At 39.3% G+C, this 27,104-nt stretch overlaps 3 protein-coding genes across 5 annotated transcripts; 2 read left to right on the top strand and 1 right to left on the bottom strand.

Moving 5' to 3' along the window:
* The first annotated feature begins 2,471 nt into the window (after window positions 1-2,471).
* On the top strand, window positions 2,472-14,092 carry arpc2 (actin related protein 2/3 complex, subunit 2). The gene is made up of 10 exons (XM_033625299.2): window positions 2,472-2,686; window positions 4,560-4,594; window positions 5,159-5,271; window positions 8,198-8,243; window positions 8,467-8,653; window positions 8,986-9,079; window positions 10,065-10,191; window positions 10,355-10,455; window positions 11,361-11,461; window positions 13,604-14,092. Exons 1-10 carry the CDS (start codon window positions 2,613-2,615, stop codon window positions 13,623-13,625), a joined length of 900 nt encoding a protein of 299 aa, XP_033481190.1. The 5' UTR covers window positions 2,472-2,612; the 3' UTR covers window positions 13,626-14,092.
* Window positions 14,093-15,831: 1,739 nt separating this feature from the next.
* Window positions 15,832-19,539, bottom strand: LOC117255977 (keratin, type I cytoskeletal 18-like). The gene is made up of 8 exons (XM_033625249.2): window positions 19,089-19,539; window positions 18,870-18,952; window positions 18,585-18,741; window positions 18,339-18,500; window positions 18,130-18,255; window positions 17,204-17,433; window positions 16,796-16,830; window positions 15,832-16,286 (listed from the first exon to the last, which is right to left on the bottom strand). The coding sequence occupies exons 1-8, from the start codon at window positions 19,455-19,457 to the stop codon at window positions 15,955-15,957; spliced, it is 1,494 nt and encodes a 497-aa protein (XP_033481140.2). The 5' UTR covers window positions 19,458-19,539; the 3' UTR covers window positions 15,832-15,954.
* A 182-nt stretch (window positions 19,540-19,721) lies between these two features.
* On the top strand, window positions 19,722-25,906 carry LOC117255978 (keratin, type II cytoskeletal 8-like). Of its 3 annotated transcripts, none has more exons than XM_033625251.2 (9): window positions 19,722-20,003; window positions 22,143-22,351; window positions 22,520-22,580; window positions 22,717-22,812; window positions 23,043-23,207; window positions 23,302-23,427; window positions 23,522-23,742; window positions 23,865-23,890; window positions 25,030-25,906. In XM_033625251.2, the coding sequence occupies exons 1-9, from the start codon at window positions 19,845-19,847 to the stop codon at window positions 25,191-25,193; spliced, it is 1,227 nt and encodes a 408-aa protein (XP_033481142.1). In that variant the 5' UTR covers window positions 19,722-19,844; the 3' UTR covers window positions 25,194-25,906. The 3 variants fall into 3 exon arrangements, with proteins under 3 accessions (XP_033481142.1, XP_033481141.1, XP_033481143.1); XM_033625250.2 differs by having other exon boundaries at window positions 22,714-22,812; XM_033625252.2 differs by having other exon boundaries at window positions 19,723-20,003; window positions 22,714-22,812; window positions 24,984-25,906.
* Window positions 25,907-27,104: the final 1,198 nt, after the last annotated feature.

The raw sequence follows: 27,104 nt of genomic DNA, 5'->3' as shown, positions 1-27,104 counted from the left end.
ATTTATTAGTGTATCATTCATAGCTTGTTTTATCTAACATTTTATTCCAAAAAACATGGCAAATTTATTTTTTATGGCTGTTGACAGTATTTTCTGATTTAAAACGATCAAAGGTGATCGTCTAAATTCCCTCTCTAAAAACCTTTGACTTGAGTAAGTCAACAAAAAGAAACAAAAATTTTGAGAAAAGCTTTATCTAATTGTTAGACTTTAAAAATAGAATTAGAAATGTATGCAAATCAGCACATATTTAATTATATAATCCAACAAAATAATCCAAAATTATATAATCCAAAAAAATACTATCCATATTAAGAATATTGAAATTACATATGAACGCAAGTAATTATATTAAAAAATCTGAATCAGGACAAAAATGCACTGTAATGGAAGTGAAAAAATAATTTAAAACAACTGTACCACTAATACGCTGAGTATTATTGTTATTATTTCAAACACTTAACAAAACATCACGTTCCTAAGAACCCATCCAACTAATCAATCTTGACATTTGAGACGTGGCGTGTTTGTTGTGCCAGCTACGGCACCTGAGTTTCCCCTTACCAACGTGCCATGTGCAGTGCACTCAACCATCAACAACAGAGTGAAACCTGGCACAGGTATGAATCTTCTTGAGAAACTCAGATAGAGTCCCCTTCTCTGGAAATGTTTATCGACATCAGGAGTGTTCCAGTGAAGTTTCAGCACAAGTATAATTTTATTGCTGCAGCTGGTGAGGGCTGGTTACTTTGTATACAGTTAGGTAGTTTAGTCCAGTCCCCTCTAGGATCACAACTTAAATCTGAGGGGTCATGAGATGATCAATAGAGGAAAGAAGAAAAAAGTTGTGATATACAAATTTGTATTCACTTTTTTTAGGGCTTAATCTAATCCAATCTTCTTTTTCTTTTCTTTTTTTGCTATATGTTGGATAATTTTCAAACTTCAAAATACTTAAGAGATTCAGTGAACCACATGCACCACAAATGAGCCAGCCATCAGTTACTAAATGCTAGTTGTACATATATGTTTATGTCTTTTAGGCATTAACAATATAGTAGTTCCTGTATTACATTCTTGAACTTCTTGTTTTAAAACCTAGTGTATTGTGTTGGTGGTGACAGCACAGATAATCATTACTGACAATTGTTTTGACATACCTTGTAATCTGACTGACACCTTTGTTTAGTTTTACTACTCCGAATACTTCCCGGGTCCCTGGGAATCTGGAGCATGAGGGTGGTTGCTCATTTTGCACAAATGATAATCCATCTTTGCTCATATGATGTGATACCTACCACAGATTTGTTATTATATAATAACAGACAGGTAAATGGTGCCGAAATGGATTATAATGTGTTAATTTCAGTAAGGTTTCACAAGAAGAGATGATTGAAATGGGAAATTCAATATCAACCCATTTAAATCTATTTTCAGACACTTTTCTCTTTAAAAAAAACTTCACCTTTGATGTCTTATCTTTAGTCTTTTTATAACTATTATTTTTATTATCCCTTGTGTTTATTTGTTCTTCTGACTTTTACCTTTTTTAGTTTTTATTTTATTGCTTTTTGTTGTCATTTTAATTGTTGACTTGTTACTTTTTTCTGTGCTGTTTTAATCTTGCTCAGTGATGCACTTTGGGCTGCATATAAATTATTTGATTTTTCCCTCTTTCCATATTGGAAAAAAATGCTGCATATTGAAATGAACAATGACATGAAACATTTGTCATTTTATAAAATAAATAAATTAAAGTTTGACACAAATTACTAAAAGTGTAGGAGGCCCTGTGATTTAAGCCTTAGTACAATAACTAAAAGTAATATAATATCATTATTATTTTGTTTACAGAGCTTCTCTGTAAGTCATGTTTTAAATAATGAAGAACATTTTTGTCAAGAAGGAAGATACCTTCAACTGATAGGGTGGCAAGTATGGGTGTACCTATTTATTATAATGATATTTGACAAGTAACAAGTATTCTTTTAAAACTATATTTTGGATATTAGGACATTTATTTGATGCTAAACTGCTCAAAGAGAAATAGATAATAGACACTTTTTACATATTCATCCATCTCTATGCATTACATGAACCCACATTTCTTCCTTGAACAATATTTTTGCACATTTTTGCACATAACTACCACTTCTAAAAACTGCTTAGCTCCTTCGTTTTATTATTATTGCAGAAATTTTGTAGTATTTTTTAAATGTTTATCTATTTTTCATTAGAATTTTCTTCTATTCCATATGTATTCATCTTGATTTTTGCAATACTTGCATTAATTGCGAATTTATTTATTCTAAATGCGTCAATGTTATGCACCTCTACTCCAGAGGAAAATCTTGCATGAAAACCTACTTTACATCAAACTGTATTCAATCAAAACTTGTTGTTCCGATTTTTTTACAGGCAATATTGCGGGCCGCCTCAACCTACGGGGTCCTGAGTGTAAAATACGCGGAAGTGGCAGGCGGAAGGAGCCTCGACGGAAGCGGTCTGGTCTGTCAAGGGAGGAAAAAATTAGCAGAATTTGACACAAAGAGGTTAATCCCACCAAATAGCACCGATCACTCCCCTTCTCCTCGACATCGGCGCTCGCTGCGATGATCCTGTTAGAAATCAATAACCGCATTATAGAAGAGACGCTGTCGTTGAAGTTCGACGGCGCATCCAACGGGTGAGAAATCATTGTTACACCTGGCTAGCGCTGCTAACGTCTGCTAGCTTCCCCTTTAGCGTTTCAGTCAAGATGATGGCTGCATTTAATGAAGCAGGACGGGGTTTCTGATGCAGCCGATAAACGTTTGCAGCTTTGCACAACTCAGCTAGTTGGTCGTGTTGTACCTGAAAATAATCTGCTTAAATACACAGTGAATTGTGTTGCTGATCTGCCGTGACTGGGTGTGTCTGCACGGCCGGTGTTGTGCCAGAATTTGTAACCCCAATGATTTTTATCTTTCCCGGCGGTTCTCCTACTGTCTGTGGAGGGGAAATATCAAAGCATTTCCGACTAGTTTGCTTCCACTGACTTGGCAGTTATTAAGTAAAATATTTTAAAGCAGTTTACGAGGTTGCATAGCATTAAAAGTAGCTAGCCGAGCGCTATGTAGCAAGTGTTTGTGGTTTGGTTCATCGGTATGAATAAAGGGCATATCGTTGGATATTTATGTGAAGCTGCAAACTTTTATTAATGACTCGACTAGCCATTTATTAAAGACATTACCTAGTAATGCTCCTAGCTAGTGAAATACATTATGTAAGGAGTGCAGGTTTTGACACATCAGGTCTGACAAGAGAACAAAAACTCATATCCGGTTACCTTAAACCACGTCATTAATCATTAACCACACTGTAACAACACATGGCTGCTATTATTATATCGAATTGGGTGTTTCCACTTAATAAAGTCCAGTTATTTGCTTTCCACGGCACTACAGGAGCAGTTAGCGGCTACATGCTAGCTAACCATCGCCCCTCGCTCCACCTTCCGCATTCCTGTAGTCAAGCTGAGTCAAGTCTTTGCCCAGCAGCTGCTTCTTGGAGCAAGTATGCAGTTTGGACAAGCTGCTGCAGCATCCACGTTAAAAATGTCCATTTGCTACTCACTGTATATCCCCAGATTAGGGGTTTGACAGGTTTAATAAAAGACTATATTGTTCAGGTGATTCATTAAACTAGTGGTAACGTGTGGCTGCAACCGACAGTAATTTTCATAATCGATTAAATTGCAAATTAATTTCTGGATTGATGGACTAATTATTAGTCTATAAAATGTCACGCTATCCTGAGATGATGCCTCAAAATTTCATGTTTTGTCCAACCAACAGTGCAAAACCTGAATATATTACATTCACTATTACATACATGAAGCTGGAATTAATTATTAATTTAATAATCATGGGCACATTTGCTCAAAAATGACAAATTAACACAGACTGAGCTTCACAGTGTTCTAAAAATTTAATCGACACAGGAATATTTTCCATGTTTATATGGTTATCGATACATGGGTGCCAAGTATTGCTCTTTTTGTTATAGAAGTTATTAATATTGCAAATTCAAATTACACTTTTGATAGTCTGTCACTATTATAATCAATTGCTTTTTAGTCCAGCACAAACATTTTGCTGCAATAAAAACGACTGAAGTGAGATGAAAACACTGAAAACTTTCATGGTACTATAGATAGATTAAAACAGATGTTGTCTGTCTTTTGGAGACAAAATCTGCAGTGGAAAAAAAAGGAAATAAACTGCAATATATGACAGTATATGTTTCCATTATACTCAGCATATTGCAACACATTTAAAAATCACTGTGCTTTCATATTGTGCCTTAAGTATGATAATATTCTATCAGGGCATGTTTAATTATTTTCTGACATTTTATCACCAAAATTATTAATACTTGAATGGAGAAAATAATGGACAGATGAGTTGATAAAGAAAATTATCATTAAATGTAAATCAAATGTGAATATTTGGCTCAACAACTTGATGATTATTGTTTCTATGTGTTAATCATCTCCTACTTTTATTTTCTCCTTCCAGAACCAAGCCAGAGGCCGTCGATGTGACGTTTGCAGGTAAGATTATTGGCATCTCATTTGACAGCTTGCTCTATACTGTATGTAGTTTCTGACCACACGGATGATACATAACTTGGTTGCAGATTTGTGAATGTTTTTTTAGTGTAGTGATGTTACTGTAAGTAAAACCAAACCATTACTGAAACTACTACATTGCTATTTGATTGCTGAAACACACAGCACATTTTCCAACAGTAATCACTTACTGCTTTTTGCACTATGAATATGATAAAGCTTTTAGGCTGCTGCTAGAGGTGATACAGATTTTTAGCTGTGCTTGCTGCTGCTGTCATCACACCAGTTATCTTCCTGTTATGTAACCTGTTGCACATGCTCAGCTCTGCCAGTAACTGCTGGTAGATGACACAAAGTGTTACATCTCACATGTGAAACTGACTGAAATTATCTTGTGTACTGATATGAACTGAGGTGACTAATTAAGATGGCACAGTTGTCCAAGTACAAAATGTGTCGGTGTGTCAAGTTGCCAGACGGTAAGGGTTAGGAGGGTGTCCCTCGTTAATCACCTGCAGGCTTTGATGTTGTTCATTTGTGCTGCAGATTTCGATGGCGTCTTGTACCACATCTCCAACCCCAATGGGGACAAGACCAAAGTGATGGTCAGCATCTCCCTGAAGTTCTACAAGGAGCTGCAGGAGCATGGGGCTGACGAGGTACGACACACGGTTGAGGGAGAAACATAAATGGAAGAATCTGGGAAATGTTTATCTGTGCCTACCCAGACAGAAACTGGGCCTCAGCAACTCTCCATTCTGGCTGGTTTCATATATCAATACCGATTTTCACATCCCTGAACATGTGTGTATACACAAACCATGGCATCTGCAAGTCTTGTGTCTTAAATGTCTTTTTTTAAGAGCTGAAATGTTCTTGTCCTTAAGGTTTTACTCCAAAAAGTAGTTCACTCCAAAAATCAAAAATATTTTTACTCTCATCTATAGTGTTATTTATCAGTTTAGTTTGTTGTGGTGCGAGTTGCAGAGTGTTGGAGATATCATAATATATATCGGCTGTAGAGATGTCTGCCTTCTCTTGAATATAAAGGAACTAGATATCACTTGGCTTGTGGTGCTCAAAGCACCAAAAAAATACATTTGATAAACTCATCAGCAATGTCTCTTTCAAGAAATTTTGACGAGGTTACTCAAGGTAATCCCCAGACCTTGTGAGCAGAATTACACCTGCCAACTGTATCACTGCGCAGGAGGAAGCCTGCATCTACTCATAGATGAGAGCCTTCTCTTCAGCTGAGCTGTAAAGTTAGCTATCTCATTGGTGCTATGTGAGCTAGCAGTAGATGCACGCTTACTTCTTATCGGAGAGAAGGCAGACATCTCTACAGCCGATATCTCCAACACTCGGCAACTCGTACTAAAACAATCTAGACTGATGAATAGCTCAACAGGTAAGAGCAAATATATGTGTTTTTGATTTTTGGCGAAACTGTCCCCTTAGACTTGAGTTTAAAAGTCTTTGAAATGTGTCTATGGTTTTCACACTCACTTCTCCTCTAGTGTAAAAATAAGCTGGTCATGCAGAGGTCAACAGCTGCTTTCATGATATACTTTTAATTTCAATGATAATTCTCTTTGAGTTTAGCAGTTTAAACTTGCAGTCACACAGCAAACATACACTGCTGCAACAACAAAAGCACTGTCCCTAAGAAGTCTGGGCAAGAATGCTGATACGTTTCATTTTAGTCTGGTTTTGGTGTTAATTTAAGATGATAAAGTATCCAAAAAAAAGCAGAATGAGGTCATGCTCTTTGCACACACATACACACACACCTCCACCACAAGAGCTCTGTTGCCATGTAAGGAAGAAAGCAGCTGCTGAGGCTTCTCGTAGAAACAGGAAGTGAGTTTGTGTGACTCACCCCAGGCGAGGAAGTGCTGACTGCGAGCAGCAGCCACTGTGTTTGAATGTCTTGGCTGCCGTCCAGCGCCTTCCCTCCTTGTTCCCTAAAACTGAAGAGCGGAGGGATAAGTGAATGGTTCAGCAGTGTCACATTCAGTTTTTCAGCCTGTGAAAAGTCTATTTGGAAAAGCAGTCAGAGGGAGGCGGGGCGTTATTTGTTAAAGGGCTTGTTTTCTTATCTGTTCTTCGTTTTTCATATTTGCTTTATTTGGCTTTGCTGCTCAGATTAGAATTAAGAAGAATACAGTATACTACACTCGTAGACACGTTCATAAAAAGACTGCAAGTTTTACAGCTGCTAAACCTGCCAAGACAAAAGAAATATAGAATTCTTAAAGCACCCTCAAAGGATGAAATCCATTTTAACTGAGCTGCCTAGCAAATAGCGCTGTGTGCCCCATCTCAAGGTCCAAATCATAAAAGATACTGACCTATAATATTGCAGCACAAGCACACGTAAAGTTTTGCAGCTGAGTGCAATTATGCCCTCATTGCGTCTAATTACAATTATCCATGTGGAAAAAGACTAAATATTGCCTTTGTGCAAAGAACACAGTAGGCAGAACAACAGCAGAAAGAAACTGAAATTTCAACCAACGCGATGCAGAGGCATTCCTCAAAATTGGTTGATATTTTGCAATGAAGATGATATTCAGTGTTGTGTGACATCAATTCTACACATGCTAAAAAGCAGAACTCTTCCCAGGGACAATAGAGAACATGTTTCGGACAAAGCAATTTTCCCGGGGATGCCTTCAGAATGAAAGGATGCAGTGAACTCACCGTCGACGTGTCAGGAAGCGCACCCTGTTGTTTCCCTGTTAATGCTACATTGTAAACAACAAAACCCACGTTCAAATCGGCAGTAGGAGAGCTAGCTAACTTTAGATGTTATTGTTAACAGTTAGCATCAGAGGTTGTATTAGGTTACGTGTGACTTTTTCAAGCACTACTCAGTAAAAATGAGCATTGAGCAAAGTTAAATTATAAAGTTATAATGATTTGTTCAAATGTAACCTCGTAACATGTAATGTTTGCTGACAAACCCAATTTAAATCCGTGCAAACAGCTCAGGAGCACTGAGACCATATCTGCTTGGCAGCGCAGTTCAAGATTCATTTCACTCTTTGAAGAGATTTTGAAAATTACAGTTTCTTTTTGTCTTAATTATACAGTTTAGCAGCTGCATTCTTTTGTTGAACGTCAGTGCATTATCATCATACCTGATTTTTATTTGCATATTACAGCAAAGTCTACCTCATGTCATTCCACAATGACAGGTATCCATTAGAGAGGACGCCCCCATGTTTTTGAACACACAGCTCCTTCCTACCATAATACAAGCCTGTTGCTGTTCAGTGATTTGTCTCTTTCTCTGATTTTTATTGCGGCTGACATTTCTGCTCGTGCCTTCTCTTCTTTTAAACCACCTGCTTAGTCTCAAAGGGATTCCCACAGGCTATGAAAATCACTGAAGTGTTGGGAATTTTGAAAATCAAAGGATGCCAGTTTAATCAAAAGAAATCTCCTTGACTCTAGGGTACCAAGACTGTAGTTTAAAGTTATTATTCTTTTTTCTTTTGCTGTTTGTCTCATTTTCTGTAAGGTTCTTCTGTATTTAGAGACGTGAGATGCAAATAAAAGTCATATTTTTAATTACAGCTGCTCAAGAGGGTCTATGGGGATTTCCTGGTTTCACCAGAGGCTGGTAAGTTCTCACAAAGCTACTGATTGTTAGGCTGCTAACATCAGATCTGTTTTAGGATCCCTACACCACACAACCACTTTGTTCCTCATTTCTAGAACACATTTTCCCAGTGTTTGTTAGTTTGTGGTAGCTCACTTGTTCCTTTAATGTTAAACTGTGAAATGGCTATGAATTGTTACTTGCTGTCCATTTTGTATAATCTGTAATCCTCCTGTCCTCCCAGGCTACAACGTGTCCCTCCTGTACGACCTGGACGCGCTACCAGCCAATAAAGACGAGGTTGTCCACCAGGCGGGGATGCTTAAGAGGAACTGCTTTGCCTCAGTGTTTGAAAAGTATTTCAAGTTCCAGGAAGAGGGCAAAGAGGGCGAGAAGAGGGCCGTGGTCCACTACAGAGATGATGAGTCCATGTACGTGGGGGAGACTTTGAAAGCTTACAGTGTCAGATTTATTTCCCTTTTAGACAGTAAACTGAGATGCGACCAAGTGAAATAAATACACTCTTATTTATTAGAAGATGTGGCTATAAATAATTTACTGTTCTAGCTGACAATAAAAAAACAGCTGATAATGAGACTGCTACCTTTGATGTTACACAGCTAACACAATATTTACAGTCCTGTGGATTGTTGGAATGTTTCTGCAGTAGCTCTCCAGTGTGGGAAAAATGTCGTAATCCTCGCAGGATTAAGCTCTTTCTTTTTTAACTGTTTAAACCTCCTGACATGTCCTTTCTTCTCAGGTATCTGGAGGCTAAGAAAGACAGAGTGACAGTGGTGTTCAGCACAGTGTTCAAAGACGACGATGACGTCATCATCGGCAAAGTCTTCATGCAGGTGTGTGAGGCCACATGTATATAAAAGAGGAAATTTCCTGAGGCTATACTCTGCTTAAGCAAACAAGTCAACAAGCCAGTGGCAAAATGGCTGCTAGTTACACTGAATTAAAACCCAGTGTTAACGCAGTCGATTCAGTCAACTAAAAAGGAGCTGTTTATACTTACTCTCACTGTTGTTTATATACTAACTGTGCATTCCAATACTTACTATCATGCCATACTGTTTAGACTGCCACAAAAAGATTTAGTATGTACCAATGTATAGGCTGTCAAATGTAACTGTGCTACATTACAGAGAAATACAAAACCGTACTAATGAACCTTCATTAATATAGGCCTATATTTTATCTACAAGTGCACGTCACACACTGAGCGAGCCGCCTGTTAATGACACTGTCGGCAAAGCAGTAATGATTGTGCTAAGTGGCTAATGGGCATGTAGCTACTGACACGTTTCAGATGATATGTCATGTTTGTAGTCGACCAATGAAGAGGAGTTTACATATCACTTTGGATTCGTCCTTCACCTTCTCAGAATGACCCCACACTTTGGATTTCCTGCCCGACATGTTATTAAATAGCCTGTGGAATAACCACAGGTAACAGCCCTGTAAATTAGGGGTTGTACACCTACAGCCTGGAAAACCTGAGGTAGGGCGCTGGGTGCTACTCTTTGTGCCTTTTTTGTGCCAGCATTTAAGAGCGTGGCGGCAGGATGCGTCTTTTTTTTTTCCTGCAACTAAGCGACCAATGAAATCTAAACAAAAATCCATTAAGATCACCAACAGCAAAAGGACACAACTATGAAAACAACAATGACCTTATTATTGGTTTGTTTGTTTCCTTTTAATTTTGGAATTGAGTGTAACTGTAGTATTTGTATGACAAGTAATTAAGTTACTGACTAGAGTGTTACTCTTACGTGTGTTTTATGAACATTTGAAATTAATAAAGTCTGCTGTACACTTACTTGTCCTGTGCAGGAGTTCAAAGAGGGTCGGCGAGCCAGCCACACAGCCCCCCAGGTGCTGTTCAGCCACAGGGAGCCCCCACTGGAACTGAAGGATACAGACGCAGCTGTTGGGGACAATATTGGATACATCACCTTTGGTTAGTACCTGTTAAGCTTTGGCTGAATATGTGTGTATATATATATATATATATATATATATATATATATATATATATATATATATATATATACACTTCTGTATTTAGCGAACCAAGTTAATAATTTGACACTGATGTATATGCACTGTTTTTATGCTTTCAGTCCTGTTCCCACGTCACACCAATGCCAATGCGAGAGACAACACCATCAACCTCATCCACACCTTCAGGGACTACCTGCACTACCACATAAAGTGCTCCAAGGTCAGTTCAACTTAACCAGAAGATCAGCCACGCAAAAAATCAGAACTGAATGCTCCAGTTTCCTTTCAAGGATTTTAAAACATTCTGTAGGGCCAGGGCACCTAGAAAATTAATGCAGTATATAGTAGTATTTGTTCTGGAGTTGGAAATGCTTGTTTTTCACAGATAATCTGTGAATTCTCGTGTTATTTTAAGACTTGAGGCTGATCTCTTAGAACATACAATAAATTTAGAGTCTGAGAATCTACCTGAAACTGAATAAAAATGAAGGAGGCACTTGTCAAATACTCACACTACAAGCTGAAAGTCTACAGGCGAGCAACAAGTCACAGTAATAGTACATCCCATCCTCCTTACAGTAGAGAGCCCAGCCTCAGGTGAGATCAAACCAAGCCCCTAGCTGACGAGGACTTGCTCTGCCTCCTTCAGTGATCATACAGGTTCTTAGGGGGCGTTTGTGTACACATTACACACACAGTGAGACTTGATTCACACAGGCTCCTTTCGACTCTAAACCCTAATCAGTGCCATTTTTTGGCTGACATACATTTCATAGGTATGTGTAGGCTTTTGTGTTATTTAACAAGTGCCTGCAGATAATGGAATTGGATGCTGGAAGCCTCAGACAGCGTGGAGTCTGCGTGGGTGACGCAACAGATGGTTTCTCGGACAGCTGTGGGTGGTTTCAGCTTGGGAAACAGGAGATTACACATCGTTAAAAAATTGGTATTGTGTCTGCTGCACATTGTGTTTTAGATTAAGATGCTGCACCTGATACAAAATGTTGATACCGTATTTCTCACTCAAGAAAAATCTGCATGTGCATCTTTAGTTGATAGATAAACTACGCTGACAGGTGTCTTTGTGATGAGAATCTCTTATGCATAACATCCTCTCTTCCGCAGGCCTACATTCACACACGCATGAGGGCCAAGACGTCAGACTTCCTCAAGGTGCTGAACCGCGCTCGACCCGACGCCGAGAAGAAGGAAATGAAGACCATCTCGTAAGTAACCCCACTCATGTCGACACCCATGAAAATTGACATTTTTGCTTGTCTAATCATGAAACACAACGCCATGATTCTGTGTTTGTGGTGTTGTTTTGATGCCATGAATCAGTTTTAGGATTTATCAAACTGTTTCTTTTTCAAGCTTAATTTAACATATTGTATATTAGTGTTTAAAGCCTCCACTCTTCAGTAATCTTCATCATGAATCCTGAGCTTCATCAAAGCTTTGAGATACACTGTATCTGCATTTTATTTTTCTGTCTGTATCTTTGTGTGTTTTTGAGGTGTGTGGCCGTGTTTGCCCCCTACTGTTTTAACAGTGTTTAAAATGAGTCAAGCAGGAATTTTTACAGCACTCTGCTTTGCTAAAACCTCCAGACAGTTGCACCGACACTGTTTTTAGCCTTGAAGCTTTGAATATAACTGAAAAATATAAACTATCGGAGCACAGAGAGTCTTTGTTCTGTGGTTAATGTGTAACTGGAATAAGCAGGGAACCCCCATTATAGCTGGCATTTCCGTGAGCTTCTAAGAAGGAGAAACATTTCATATGAATTCTTGGTTTGGCTACAAGGTAGTTAAAGATGTCAACTAAGAACAAAACAAAGTGTCAATCACATATTGTTTGCTTGCAGATACAATTATATCACAATCCTGCAATTACGAGTAAAACTGTCAAGTCTAACTGACAAGTATGACAGGTGACATACCATCTATACACAAGATCCGATTGTGTAACTGGATAAGCAAAACAGAGCAAAAGAAATAGCTTTGTTAATAACTGAAGAATACTTTTGCACAACCGCATCAGAAAAGGTCAGATGCATTGCTACAGTTTTGAGCTTTTGGTTTGACTAGTTTTAAAGCAGGGTTCAATGTTAATATTTTTAGGAAATCTACATAACAAAAGTCAACCTTTACTTGCAAACACACCTTATGTAAAACAATGTCATTTTCTCTGCCTCGCTGTTTAAACGTGTGGCAAACTGCACAATACATAGTTTCGTCCATATTCTTTAACCCCACCCAACTAAACTCGTGTTTTCAGGATAATTCAAGTGCTCGCTTTAGCTCACAGACTTTGTATGTAGCCGCCACCATTTTCTTGCAAGTGCCCGATTTGTCCATCCTGTCTGATACATTGATAAATTGTCCGATAGACGCTAGATTTACTAGCCCTTCGTGGCATCTTATTTGCCCCAGGCAATTTGGGCAATCCATATTGTTAAGCCCTGTATATGGATAGTAAAGAATTTTTGAAGTGGGGTGTATTACCTACAGTGGATGTCAGTCAGCACGGCCCCAGAAGCAGCCACGGAAGCTAAGCAATGTACTGCTGTGGACGGGGACAGCGACAAAACATATTTTAGCCACCTAAAAAATGAATATCAGTCAAAATGTATGGTATATTGAGACTATTTTCATTGCTTTACCTTGCCGTCAGACAGCCCTTTCCGGCACTGAACTGAAGCTGTTATATCGCTCTCTTCAAGCCATCAAACTCCGCCAACAGAAGAAGCATTTTTACCTTGCAGAATACAAGAGCTGCTGGTCTATAGCTGCCTCGATCACTTAGTTTGTTTGTGTTACTGTGTGAATTTGGTGAATGTGAACTAACCCTTTAAAACACCAGGAAAAATAATACAAACTAACCAATCGAGGCAGTGGTAGACGAGCAGCTCCTGTGTTCTGTGAGGTAAAATTACTTATTTGTCAAAGGACTTTGATGGGTTTGAAGAAAGCGATATAATGGCTTTAATTTTCCATCAGTAATTGTTGTCTGACGGCAAGGTAGTGAAAATATTTTTCAAATGACAGTGAAAATATTCTGAATATAGTGTCCAAACTGGGGGCGTGCCAGCCGCCATGTACTGTATGTAATACACTGACTACGGATAAGTACCTCACACAACCCTACGTCCGAACTATCCCTTTAAAGGAACTGTTAATTATATGCTTGTTTGACAAAGAAAGCAAATTAACTTTCCCCCCAGAAATCACTTTTAGATGTGGTTAAAGCAGCCAAAGGATGTTTCAACATACTGTAGTTCCTCATTTGAGTACCAGGGAAGGTAATAACTTGTTGGGTGACATGTCGTTGTTTGGGATCTAATGCGCCTTTGTTTGATTTTTCAGTGGAAAGACCTTCTCCCGCTGAGGCTGACCCCCCCCACCAGAGAAATCCAAACCCCAGTGGGCACGCCCAAACGCGCTACACTGAGACTCAACGCCACATCGGACAGGACTCCAGGACGCCTCTAAATGCCCCCGCCCAGCCCCCAAATACGTGTCCAGTCTTTTTTTTGTTTTAACGAATAATAATGTTGGCTCTACGTAGGGAAAGCCAAGGCTCAAGATAAATGGAAAAAAGGGCATTCCTTGCTTTGCATAGTTAAAGAGAATTATTAGTCCTATATAAATATATATATGAAAAAAATTGAAATTTTTGATACGATATCTTTTACTCCATTTGGTACTCTTGCTTGCCCCTCAACCCCTCACCATCCAATATCCATGTATTGGATGATTTCAGTCCCCCCCATCCTCCCTCTCTGTGCTTTCATGTCGTCTGTACCATTGTCATTTGAAAAAATAAAATAAATCACTCTTACAAAAAAAAAAAAAGCATCTCTGGTAGTATTGTGTACTGACTGTGGCCCTTGTGCAGCCACTTATATTTTTAAGATTTTTATTAGACCACACAATTTTTTTTTCTTCTAGTCTAATTATGCTGTTAAAATATATTTCATTACAATATATTTGTAAGCTTTCCAGTGTATGCGTCTCCATTTTACAGTTGTGTTTTGACTTTTCGGTTTAAGTATTACATGATCCTGTGTTGACTGAGAATTTTTGCCATCCTTAAACTCACAATATTCTTTTAAAACCACTGATGTATCTGACATTTAGGAGATTTTGGCTGCATTCTGAAATGCACGCTTTTTAAAGTTATTTTTGTACGTACTGCAGCTAGCCTTACAAAGTACGTACTGTTGCGTGCAGTATGCATAGTCGGGACAAACTACTTTGGCATTACACTGCACCCTGAACTTTGACCCTCTTGCTCACATATACGTTACCTCACCAGAGATGGAGGTCGATCCAAGAGTTTTTTTTTCACAAATAATGCAAAAGTTGTGAGTATTAAAGTATCTTATATGATGTTTAAAAACACAACAGCATGAAAAAGAGGTAGAGCCTGCACACTTAATCCATGCCACAAACTTTAATGAACAACGTTTCAATCCTAGAGGGATCTTCGTCAGGTCGGAATGTTGGAAAATGAAAACCACATCTCTATTTATAACGTTGTGTGCAACAGGTGTGATTAATCATCCCAATATCATCTGGGGTTATTTTTTAAAAAACATTGACCAGAAAAAGCAAACATCAAATTCAATCCAGGGTAACAATTCAGTACAAGTACATCAAAAACACTCTAAGAATATATATATATATATACATTATAAAATTCCATCAGAAAAAAAGGGGGGACCTACAATTCAAAAAAACATTGAATAATATATCATGAGCAGCAATCATATTAAGTGGATTATATTCAATTAATCAGCGTGGGCCAATTAGTCTCTTCAACAGAATAACATTAAAGTTAGCAAATCATCACAGTTAAACAAATCATCCAAAATACATCTTAGCAGCAAAACCTCATCTCATGTATTTAAATAGACCTCATCAATGGAAAAAAATCAAATGATTAAGCTCACAGATCCTGAACACCAAAATTAGTGTTCACAATCATGTCCCAGTAGCCCGACGAAACCATATGGAACAATATAGGAATATATAAAAAATAAGAAAAATATGTTAATTCATCACTCAAGTAAGCCTAATGGATTTAAAGTGTTTGATCTCATATTCTTGATTCAAACCACTAGGGGAAAGAGTCTGGAGGGTGAAGATATAAAAACTCTCTCTTTTCAATAGGAGGGTGTTCAGATCACCTCCTCTTCTTGGGGGTTTTACGTGCTCAATGCCGATGTATCTCAAGGAGGCAATTGAATGATTTGCCTCCCTGAAATGCACCGCCACCGGGCTACGCTGGTCCTGAGTTCGAATACTCCTGTGTTCAACTATCCTAGTTTTTAAAGGTCTCTGAGTTTTGCCTACATATGCTAAACCACAAGGGCATTTTATGAGGTAAATAACATTTTTTGTTGAGCAGGATATTGTACCTCTGATTTTTATTGTTTTCCCAGTTACCGAGTGGTTAAACGTGGTACATTTGTATGTAAAATTGCATTGAGTGCATGAACCACACCGATAATTGCCAGGAGGCAGTTAAAAAAAAACACAACAGCCCCATAATTCACGTCAGAACAGTAAATGAAACACTTGTGGGCATCTTTCTTTCAAAACCAAACGTATTTATTTACTAACAACCTCTTAGTGGCTTTACAGGTTTGGCAACAACAGTAGGAAACAGATGTGATACTTGGCCGAGTGACAGAAAAAAAAGCTTTTTAGGATCAGACTTCAGCCACTTCACTCTCTTTCTCTAGCTCTTCATTCTCAGAGGAGGATGAGGAAGAAGAGGAAGATGAAGAGGAGGAAGAAGAGGAGGAAGAGGATGAACCCTTCTTATTCTTTTTCTTAGGTTTTTTCTTTTTGCTAGGTGCATCGGGAACTGCTTCACAGACAGCAACCTTGTCGGCCTTTATGAGGTCTCCTTCCACCACTTCAGGGGGTTTATCTGCTTCAGGGGCTTCGGGGGGAATAGATTTGTCAGAGGGGGAGCTTTCGTGCTTCACGAGGGTTTCGTCTGGCTGCTCAGGAACCTTATTGTCAGGCTTTTGCTGATCTGGAAACAAAAAGATGAATCCGATTTTACATATAAAGCTTCGGCTTTTCTTCAGTCTGTATGATACCCGTGCAGTGTGTGTGATTGCATGCAGTTACAGGGTGCAATGTGCCAGCAACAGTTGAGTGCAGTTAAGTGATATGTGGGAGTGGTATCGATTTTCTCATCTCACTTTAAGCAAGGAAGCAAATACATTTCCCAAAAGTATTCTTCCAAGAAGTGACGTAAAGGATTTCAAGTTTAACTCTACATGTAATGCTGTTAACTAGCTGTTGGTTTTAAAAGATAAAAAGGTGTAACCCATATGGCCGACAACATTTTTCAGAGAGGAATGTCAGTGACCATATTGGTTAACCCTTTCTAGCTGGAGAGGAGACAGTCAGTAATTGACCCAGGTCTGTCTTGGCGGTGGAGATACATTTTCAACCAGGTCACAGCACGAACATGATGGAGTCTTTGTGATTTTATTTGAAATTGTGTTTCAAATAAAGGCTGGATCCAGAACTTACCGCTATGCACTGCATCTTCTAAAGAAAACTCCAGGCTGTCAGGGAAGAGCAAGATAAATATGCTAACAGGTTGGAAACAGGTACACCATGCTTTTGTGTGTGTGTGTGTGTGTGTGTGTGTGTGTGTGTGTGTTAATGCTGTTCTTTTTTAAAGGGACAGTTCATCCCCAAATCAAAAATACATGTTTTCCTCTCACCTGTAATGCTATTTATGATTTCTGGGAAGAGACATTGCTGTTGAGTTTTTCAAATGTATTTTTTTGGTGCTTTTGTTTTGTATCCCAAGTATCAATTCCCCCCTAGGCAGAGATATGTCTGCACTCAACAGATTTTCAAATAAGCCAAGAGAATACATCCAAAGCTGTGACATCATTCAATCATCATGAATTATTTCTGAGCAGTCCCCACCTTTCGATGTCAGGGGTCAAGCCTTGCATCAGTCGCTGGTAGTTGTCGATTTCCGCCTCCAGCTTCATCTTCACGCACAGCAGGTTCTTGTTGTTTTCAACATGGCGCTCCACCTGTGCCCTCACCTCCCTCAGCTCCACCTCTAGCTTCAGTATCACCTGGTTGAGGGGGGCCAAGCGTTGACCGTTCTCCACTTTGGTGCTCTTCAGGGTCTCCTCCAGATTGTGGATCTTGAGGACAGACACAAGGGAATTTTTAAGGCGTCTGGCTATAGATACGTTTTACTTTTAATTCAGTTCCCCATCAGACAGGGACATCTGTTTGGGAAGTACTGAGCACATGACCAGATAAATGAGACTTGGATTATACTGCAAGAGTTGTGTGAGAGTTTGTAAATTGATGTTTTGATAGAGTTTTGCTGTTGTTTAACGCAGACATCTATGACTTCAATTCATCAAGAATTTTCACTGTTTTTGGATACCTTGCTCTCCACAAAGTCAACGTAACACAGGCTAAGAAAATGACATACAAGTGATCATTTGGAGGGTGACGTAGTCCTTTAAAAGAACACATAATACATCACTGTGACTTCTCAGGGGCCTTGACCTTTTTCATGTTCATATTTTGTTTTGTTATGTAAGAGCAGATCCAGATGGCAGTGAGACAGATAAAGAGATTGTCTGGCTTAAAGTATCAGGTTTACAGTGTAATGACAGGGGAGTCAGGAATGTTTGTGAGGAGAACAGGTACGCTAACACACCTGCAGGTGGTTTTATCGTTCCGGACATGATTTGATAAATATTTCAATATTTACACCCCCTTAGTGATTGGTATCTACTGTACGTCTGATGTCAGAGAGTTCAATTTTCAATTCAATTTTATGGCAGTGTGACATAATGTATCTGAAAAGGCTTGTGTGTGGTTACCCTGCTGTGGAAACTCTGGATCTTAATTTCCAGAGACTGCTTCTGTTTGAGCAGATCCTTCAGTTCTGACTTTCCAGCTATCAAGTCCTCGTTGTTTTGGGCCTCCACCACCTTGATGTTATCAAACTGGAGAGGGGAAATCAAGATGAAGATGAGATAAAGAAAGGAAGAAAACAATGACTGACTGTAGGACAATACAAGGAACGTACCTTGCTCTGGTACCACTCCTCTGTGTCCTTCAGGTTCTTCCTGGCCAGGTTATCGTACTGGTTGCGGATCTTGTTGACAACCTCAGCCAGGTTTGAGTCCTGAGAGTCAATCTCCACCTTCACCTCGGAGTCCTTGATCTTCTCACGCAAGACATCCACCTCCTATGAGAGCCCCAGTTACAAGTTTGCCTCAGATTTTAGACAATATTTTATTAGTTGATCACAAATGTTTGTTTCCACTCTTACCTGTTTGTGCTCCTGCTTGAGGCGAGCCAGCTCTTCCTTCACCAGATCAATCTCTTTCTGTGTCTGCATGCGGTTCAGCTTGGTATCCTCGATGGTCTTCTTCAGATCATCTACATCTTTTTCTAATTCTTTCCGTGCCTTTTCCTCATCGTTCAGCCTGCACACAGGTAGAGGAACCCACTAATGATCCACACAAACATCTCTGACACCTAGTGTTTGGTTTTAAATTGGAATCTGAATATTGACTATTGATTTCCCCATTTTTTAAAGCTGCATGAAACTCACTTGTTCTTGAAATCATCATTAGCCAGTTTGGTGTTATCAATCTGTAGCAGCAGCTTGGCATTGTCCATGGTGATGTCTTTGATCTAATGAGAGGAATGTATGATGAATTTTACTGGTAATATTGTGATTTGGAAACAGTTATTTGATTTAGCTTTAAATATGTAATGTATTTTCTCATATTTCTCATATTCTAATAAATAAATAAATGAGATGACCAACCTGCTTCTTGAGGTCATCCAGAGGTTTCTCAACCTGATCCCAGGCGCGCCTCTCAGGTGCTTTCCTCTTGGCCAAAATCTCATCAATCTGTTTCTCCAGGTCGCTGTTTTCCTTCTCCAGTTGTCTCACCCTGCCTAGGTAACCCGACAGTCGGTCATTCAGACCCCGCAGTGTCTGTTTGTCGTCCCCGGGTGCGGCAGGCGCGGCAGGAGCAGCGGAGGCGGCAGGCGTTGCTGGGGCGGCGGGGCCGGAGTCTCTGCCCGTGTCGTTGCGCAGCACGTTACGCAGCCCCTCCAGGCTCGCCACGGACACCCTGGAGCCTCTTCCTCCTGCTCCACCAAACATGCTGGCAGCGGTGTTTGAAGGCATTATGACTGCTTGATGAGAGAAGAGCTGACAGTGACAGCGGGCGCTTCAAGCTGGGGAGTCCACTTCATGGATGTGAGGGGCACAGGTAGGTTTTATACCTGTTTTTTACGCATAAATCCGCCCCCAGCGGTGCCATTGGCTCCTGGTGCCCAGCACCACACCTGGACAAACTGGTTCCAACTCAAAATTCAAGTATTTCATGTTGACTTTTTATTTTTCTCACTGTAATATTGCACTTGTCCTCTCTTGATTGGATGGATGCAGAGTTTTGGGCAGGTGATGGGTGGTCCTTGCCCACCTTAAAAGCAGGTGATCCGGAGGGCTGAAGGTGCCTTCACTGCTGACCTGTTCAGTGTCTGGGTTTGATCACGCTGTTACAAGCTCAATATGTCCAAACCGAGAGATTACAGCAGCCAGTCCTACTCCCCCGGCAGCAAGGGACCAGTGAGAAGCTACCCGACCAACAACATCGACCCGTCGGGCAAATCCAGGGAGAAGGATGATATGGTCGGGCTCAACGACAAGTTCGTCAGGCTGATCGACAAGGTTTGTAAATTTTTATAATATAGCCTATATATTTTTATTTTTATTATCATTTTAATTATTATTTTTTTAAATAAAAAAATATTTATTTTAAATAAAATAAAATTAAATTAAAAAAAACATATTTTTAAACTACTTGCTATCACAGTTCGGTTAAATTAATCAGACGGTTAATTAATATCTAAAGCCTACTATTAATTATTTACCACTCTTTAAAGTAAAAAGACATAGGTCATAACTAAGTAGCCTACATTTATCTATTTACTCAAACATTTTAAAAAGACAAAAAATGTAAAGAAACTGACAACACAGTATTTAATATAGATCTATTTTTCCCCATCTCTTTGGCAACTCTATGTTTCTACAAATATTCGACTTAATATAATTGAATATGCATTTTTATTATTTATTATTTTTTTCTTTTGTTTGCCTTTGTATCCATTTATTTTTCATACACTCATTTGAACTTATGCACAATTTAATACATTATGCTAACGGTTAAAAAACAAAAAAACAAACAGGTTTTAACAGAGGATATAATATTTTAAAACCAGATCCAATCCGGGAGGATGATTTAGTAATTAATTCAGTGACCTGAGGGCATGAAAAGTGTCTCCTTTACCACACACTTCATGTAAATAGCTACTGTTGGAGGTGAATGTAGGACGCCATCTTGTGGATAATTAACTTCAATAACTTCAAGTCTTGGCTCTGTAGGTCATCAGTCTGTTCAGTGTGCAGTGTTATTTTTTTTGGGGGGGGGGGGTTATGTGGAAAATAAAATGGTGAAGCAACAACAGGTAAAACCAGAAAATTACACCTGCTTTTTAGCATTTCTCACACACTTTAAGACAGGTGATAGTAGCACCGGGTACCTACCTGTTATTGTTTGCTTGTTTGCTGTCAGTTTGGGTACTTAGTCTCTTCCTGCTGCTCTCATGTTTGTTAATCTTCTCATAAAGATGCTTGACATCCTGAAAACCTGTTCTTGACAAGGTAACACCCCTCTGAATATTAACACTCATGAAGCAAGCAAAAAAACATCTTCTCTGACAAGCTAGCAGTTAGCAGTTAGCCATTTTGTCCCAGAAGTACTAACTTACTTTAGTTAAATTTTATTGTTTTTTTTTGTTTTGTTTTGTTTGGTTTTTTTTTTACCAAAGGTTTGGTTTTAGCAATATCTCACAGCTGGTGGGTACCGATATCATATCGGCGATATGTTTTATCAAGTTTTTTCTCGCACAGATAAACTTTACAATTTGTATTGTAGAAGATTTACAATTAAATTAATTGCATTAATTAATAAATTAATTAAATTTAATAATTTACACTCCCGTTTTTAAAATATACTAACTACCCTAACAGGCAATTAGCTTTACGCATGCGCACTGGAGCCAAGTGGAACGCATGTTGCGTTCACGTGCTCTTCGGACTGTCCTAGTTCCCTAGTTCGGAAGTCATTCTTCCGACTTTGCTGTGTTCGAGAGCTTTAAGTCGTAATGTGGAAACAACAGGGACTTTACAAAGAAGATGTGTTGTAGAGTATTTTATTGCTCAAAGTATTTAAACAACACCTTCATAACAGTTTGAAGCTTTATAATACGAAGTGATTTTGGCCTTGACTTGCTACATCCCCCCTAAATCTACTAAAAATATTCCCTTACCTGATGATTGTTTTAATATATTCATTGTATTTATTACAAACAAGAACAAGTGAGAAAACAACACAAAGAAAAACAATAGTAATAAATAACAGATAACTACAGACTGACTGTCAGCACAAGGTCTTTGGATCATTTTCCCTTATATGTTCAATTAGAATTTCTTTAAAAAAAATACTCTAGAATTACATACATTTCTAAACTACTCCACTAAAAACACATTTTTCTCTTTTACCAGCAGGTGGAGCTACCCATACATAGGCTATTTGGAGTGTACAAAAAAAATCACCGCACCTGTCATTATCAACATGAACCACATAATAATAGCCTGTGTACAGTATATACTTAGACCTGGCATTCCTCAGATTTAGCATGCCTCAGCATTTACTTCATCGCAACATGTATGTTTTGTTTCTGCTGTCTATGTTCTTTCCTCTTGTTCTTCTCACCATGTCCACCATTTTGTCTGTCTCTGTTTCAGGTGAAAAACCTGGAGGATGAGAACAAAAAGCTCGACACCAAGCTGAAGATCCTCAAGGAGCAGGAGGACTACGAGGGGAAAATTGACGACATTGTTAAGCATGTGGAGGACGAGTTGGAGCATCAGATTGAGGCCTTGCTCCGTGACCAAGAAAAGCTGAAAGCTGAGCTACACAAAAGCCAGGAGAAGGTGGAGGACACCAAGAAAAGGTCAGCAGGGTTTAAACACACCAAACTTCAATATGTCCATTGGTCCTCATGGAAAGAATTTCTCTGTTTTCCACAGTCACAAACACAGTATACTCCCAGAGGACTCAAAACTGTGTCAATAATATCACTGGCACAAATGTTTCACCCTTTATTTTCTCTTTGTTTCAGATATGAGGATGAGTTTTTGAAAAAAGCTGACTTGGAGAATGAATTTATTGTCAAGAAAAAGGTATTGTAAGCTTTTTCTGGTGCTTATTTATTCAACCATTCAGAAACATATTATGTGTTGATATTTTGAAAGCAATTTCTTAACTGGCATCCATGTACTTATGTATGTGTATATGTTTAATGTATGCGTGTAGCAGGATGTAGATGAAGGTCACTTGGCACTAGTTGATCAGGCTCTGGAGCTTGAGGACCTGATGGGAAAACTGGACTTCCTCAGGGTTGGCTATGATGAGGTAATGATGGGGTTTATTTTATTTTATTTTCACATTTCACAAAACACAGCAACATTTCACAAAACACTGACATTTCACAAAACACTACAACATTGTTGTGTTGTTTTTGTCAAATGTCAAATTTTGACTCCCAGGGCCACCGTATATTTGGCCTGGAGGGGAAATATAACATCAAATATGTGAATTTTTCCCCCCTCTGACTCTGCTGTACCAATGTCTGTCCCCTGCAGGAGATCAAGGAGCTGGAGTCACAAGTCCAAAACGAGACAGTGGTCTTACGTGACAACAGCAAACGGTCTCTGGACATGGACGAGATCATCGCAAGTGTCAGGAATCAGTACGCCAACATTGCCGCCCGCAGCAGGGAAGAAGCTGAGCAGTGGAACCAGAAAAAGGTGAGAAAAACGAAGATTCTACACAATAAAACTGTGTTCTTAAGACCAGCTCTACAGTTACCAAGTGACCAATGTGCTGTCTGTCCCTGCTTAGATGGATGCCATGGTCTTCAGTGCAGGACAGTGTGAGCAGGAAGTGCGTGAATTAAGAAGGGAGATCTCAGACATGGTGCGCCACATTCAGAGGCTCAATGGGGACCTGGAGGCTCTCGCAAGGAAGGTTGTGATCACACATAAACACTTCTAGAGTTAAGGCATAGGCACACACTTCTAACTGGCCTCTGATGTTTTCCGTCACTCTGTTTTTATGTTAGGAAGAGGCCCTGAAGAAGGACATCAATGACATGAGGACAGAAGGTGACAACAATGTGATGAAGGCCCGGGCGGACATCGCCCAGCTGGAGGAAGCCTTGAGGCGAGCCAAGCAGGACTTGGCTGGACAAATCCGTGAACACCAAGAGCTGATGAACCTCAAGCTGGCCCTGGACATTGAGATCGCCACCTACCGCAAGCTGCTGGAGGGCGAGGAGCAGAGGTATGTTAGCAGTGCGAGAAAACAGTATGTATCAGTGCACTGACTCATGTTGCTGATAAAATACACCGTGATGGATTAATGCTTGCACTAACAACTGTCTCTATTTCTCCATCTCTGTGAAGAATGAACTACCTCATGCGCAATGCAGGTGAGAACCGTTCTGACACTTTCTCTCAAATTTCTGAAATCAGCAGCTCCAAAACCCTAAAAAATCTACTAAAATGGTCTTTCTGGGTTCATTTGGTTGCTTTGTGGTGATTTTTACTTTTTTACATGGATTCTAGACAAACATGATGCACTGATCTAATACTGATATCACATATCAGGCCAATACTGACTCAAATAGCAGGATTGGGTCGTGACAGTGAGGCCAATCAATTCAGTTCAGTTCTATACACCTAATTACACGTGTGCTGCTTTTAAAAGCTTTACACTTGAGTTGTAATTTCTGTTAATTTCAAAGATTTCTAGCAACTTGCTGGTGCACAATTTTTTTTACAATGTTAAAGCAATGTTAAGATCAAGCCTGATGTTGACTTAAGGCCCAGACACATCATACAGACAAAACAAGTGGTGACGAAGGCTGACTGTTGCATTGCCTGTGTCTCGGCCAAAAAGTTGCACTTGCAGAAATCACAAACGTCCAGTTAGCATCTAAGTTCCATGCCTGCATGAGAAGAAATAACTCTCCATTGCAGCAGACGGATTTGTCATTCAAAAGAAGACCGACAGGATGGTTTTAAGATGCTAGTTTGTCATTTAGCACATTAACAATATGACCTGATGTTGAAAGAACAAATGATATCTACTGTGTAATAAATACAATAAATATAAATGATAATATTTGGGGGGAAGACATTTGTCTAGGGCACCAAATGTGCTAGGTTCACACTGACTAATACACTAATGTCTGTACACCAATAAAGCCCTCAATATACCAGAATGCAATGCAGCAAATGTACATAAAGTAGCAGCTTGCCCACTTTGGACTTGTACCACCTGGCTTAAATCTTCCCTGTCAAGATGTTGCTGTAAGGAATTCTGGGAAATGAAGGAAATTACTAACTGCGGTAAACAAAGAAGGTTAAGGGGACCACAAGTATTAAATTTAATATAATTATAATATATGAAATATGCTTTAAAATGGACACAGTAACAAAAACAAACTCTGCATCCATTTCACACATTTCAGCATTCTCATTATTTGTGTCCCACTAAAATCAAACCTCTCTTTCGCTCAGATATCTAAAAACAAACCAACCAATCCAAGTCCTTACTTGCACGCAGACGTTCACCTGCCATCGAAGCAACACCTGCCAGAGAAGCCACGAGGACCAGAACCCACCATGTTCCCGGCAGCTTACCCCGCCTCCAAGAAGCGCCTGCTGATCCGGGTGGAGGTGGAGGAAGGCAGAGTTGTGTCCGAAAGCTCCCATTACACTGAAGGCTGACCGGCACTCTCCATCACCCCTCCGCCTGCAGCATTACAGTATATCCGCGAAATGTGAATTTACAAAGCTCAAATTAAGTGAAATTTAACTCTTAGAGAAAAGTGTTTTTAAATGTAATAATCATCATGCTTCTTTTTATGTGCTCTCTGGTACAGTCTAACAATAGCTTCTTGGCAGGCTGAACGTTTTTCCTAGAATCTGTGCTTGAAGTTGGAGACATTTTGTTCATGACAAGCATCTTATCTTTGTTTGCAATTGCAAAGACGTGTGTTCCTGGTACAATCGGTGTATTTTTGCAGCTTTCGTGCAGTTGTTTCTTTCATACTTTTTGTGGCGGGGTCTGTAACGGTGTAAAGGTTTCTTAAGGATGTGAAAAATAAAATAAGGAATTTGTAGCATTGTGTAGGTGGTTAAAGGAGTGTTTCTGTTCTGTTGGGCCACATCTTGTTAATATTAGGAAGGATGTTAACGAAGATAATGTTTCCTACAATCAGGTCACATTAAGAGGAAGCAAACATGGATCTGGGACAAAACTGCACGCTCGAAATACTGTAGGTTTTCAAACTACTTTGGAATTGTTCTCCTTCCTTCACATGTATCTGCAACCATGTGCCTCAAATATCAAAATAAAGGAAATCAGAAGGCACGACAGACTTTACTGTTGAAGTGACAAGTGTTTGCAATGGAATTAATAAATAAAGCGTCGTGAAAAATGTCTGCTCTATTTCTTTCACGCAAACACACAAATAGTTACTTAAAGAGATTTTTGGGATATGCTTATTGTCTATTTTGCCAATAGTTAGGTAAAAAGACTGATGCCACCATCATATCTATCGTATCGGTGGTTGTGTCGATATGTTGTAAATATGTAGCTGGAGCGAGGACATGGTTAGCTTAGCTTAGCCTAAAACCTGTAAAGTAGAGGTGGGAGTAAGTCACACATTTGCAAGCCACAAGCAGGTCTCAAGTTACTTTGGTGTGAATCAAGCAAGTAGAGTCTTTTTAAGTCAGTCAAGACAAGTTAAGTCACTTGAAATTCTGATGATATGGTCAAATGTTAGCTTTTAGGTGACGTTTGACCGGCCAGTGAGCTAATAAGTAAACTAAAAAGACAGATTCTCACACTTTTTTTGTTGTTGTTGTTGTTTTTGTAACAACAAATGAAATTAAATGTCATGATGGTCATGTCTAATTTTTGGGCTGCAGATTTTTGCATACCCCTGTTCTCTTCTTACTACAGTCACCAATAACGTTATTCTTGAACCCAACTTTTATCATTTTTTGGACTAGCCACTTCCATAATACCTTGTGCATTAGCCTGATGACAAAGGAGACAAGACAATGGCTACCAAAATAAAACAGGAAATACAGGGATGACAAACAAACATGGATTTAGGTGGCCTGACAGGTCATGGCATGTTTATCTTGAAAAATACAAATATTTAAGTAAAAAAAGTCCTTTCGAGTCATCTGTCTCAAGTCTAAGTCAAGGCTCAAGTCATGAAGTCAAAGTCAAGTCAAAAGGCGAAACAGCTAGCTCACTCTGTCCAGAGGTTTCTAATCAAGCTGTTGTCATGCACTGTTCGTATGTTTTCCCACAAAAGTAATGCACCAAAATTTGCACATATGCAACATAACAATAAGCTAGTAATTTGTGCATAATCCATGAATTTGGGAAGGCTGCGATCACGTGATGTTGACAGACGTAAAGAAGGAAGAGGTCTGAGGTGTTTAGGAGGCAGGTAGGGGTGGTGGATGCGTCACAAAACACAGGACTTTCCCCTGGAGACTGGTGTTTAGATCATGTGAACATCTAACCTCAGTAGCTTTACTTGCCTAAACCTAACCTCCATAACTTCACGTTAAGTATGTAACTTTACATTAAGGATATAATGTCATTTGTGGGGGGGC

Source organism: Epinephelus lanceolatus, chromosome 24, assembly GCF_041903045.1.
Source record: "Epinephelus lanceolatus isolate andai-2023 chromosome 24, ASM4190304v1, whole genome shotgun sequence".
Taxonomy (NCBI): domain Eukaryota; kingdom Metazoa; phylum Chordata; class Actinopteri; order Perciformes; family Serranidae; genus Epinephelus; species Epinephelus lanceolatus.
The sequence above is the reverse complement of the archived record's forward strand: the minus strand, read 5'-3'. Positions and strand labels throughout refer to the sequence as shown.

Coding starts and splice junctions, on each gene's coding strand:
- LOC117255978 (XM_033625250.2), top strand. CDS start 19,845: ATGTCCAAACCGAGAGATTACAGCAGCCAGTCCTACTCCCCCGGCAGC. Junction 20,004..22,142: donor TCGTCAGGCTGATCGACAAG/GTTTGTAAATTT, acceptor TCTCTGTTTCAG/GTGAAAAACCTGGAGGATGA. Junction 23,428..23,521: donor TGGAGGCTCTCGCAAGGAAG/GTTGTGATCACA, acceptor TTTTTATGTTAG/GAAGAGGCCCTGAAGAAGGA.
- arpc2 (XM_033625299.2), top strand. CDS start 2,613: ATGATCCTGTTAGAAATCAATAACCGCATTATAGAAGAGACGCTGTCG. Junction 10,192..10,354: donor TATTGGATACATCACCTTTG/GTTAGTACCTGT, acceptor TTATGCTTTCAG/TCCTGTTCCCACGTCACACC. Junction 10,456..11,360: donor ACCACATAAAGTGCTCCAAG/GTCAGTTCAACT, acceptor TCTCTTCCGCAG/GCCTACATTCACACACGCAT.
- LOC117255977 (XM_033625249.2), bottom strand. CDS start 19,457: ATGCCTTCAAACACCGCTGCCAGCATGTTTGGTGGAGCAGGAGGAAGA. Junction 18,256..18,338: donor AGGAGTGGTACCAGAGCAAG/GTACGTTCCTTG, acceptor TCCCCTCTCCAG/TTTGATAACATCAAGGTGGT. Junction 17,434..18,129: donor TCCAGAGTTTCCACAGCAGG/GTAACCACACAC, acceptor TCTGTCCTCAAG/ATCCACAATCTGGAGGAGAC.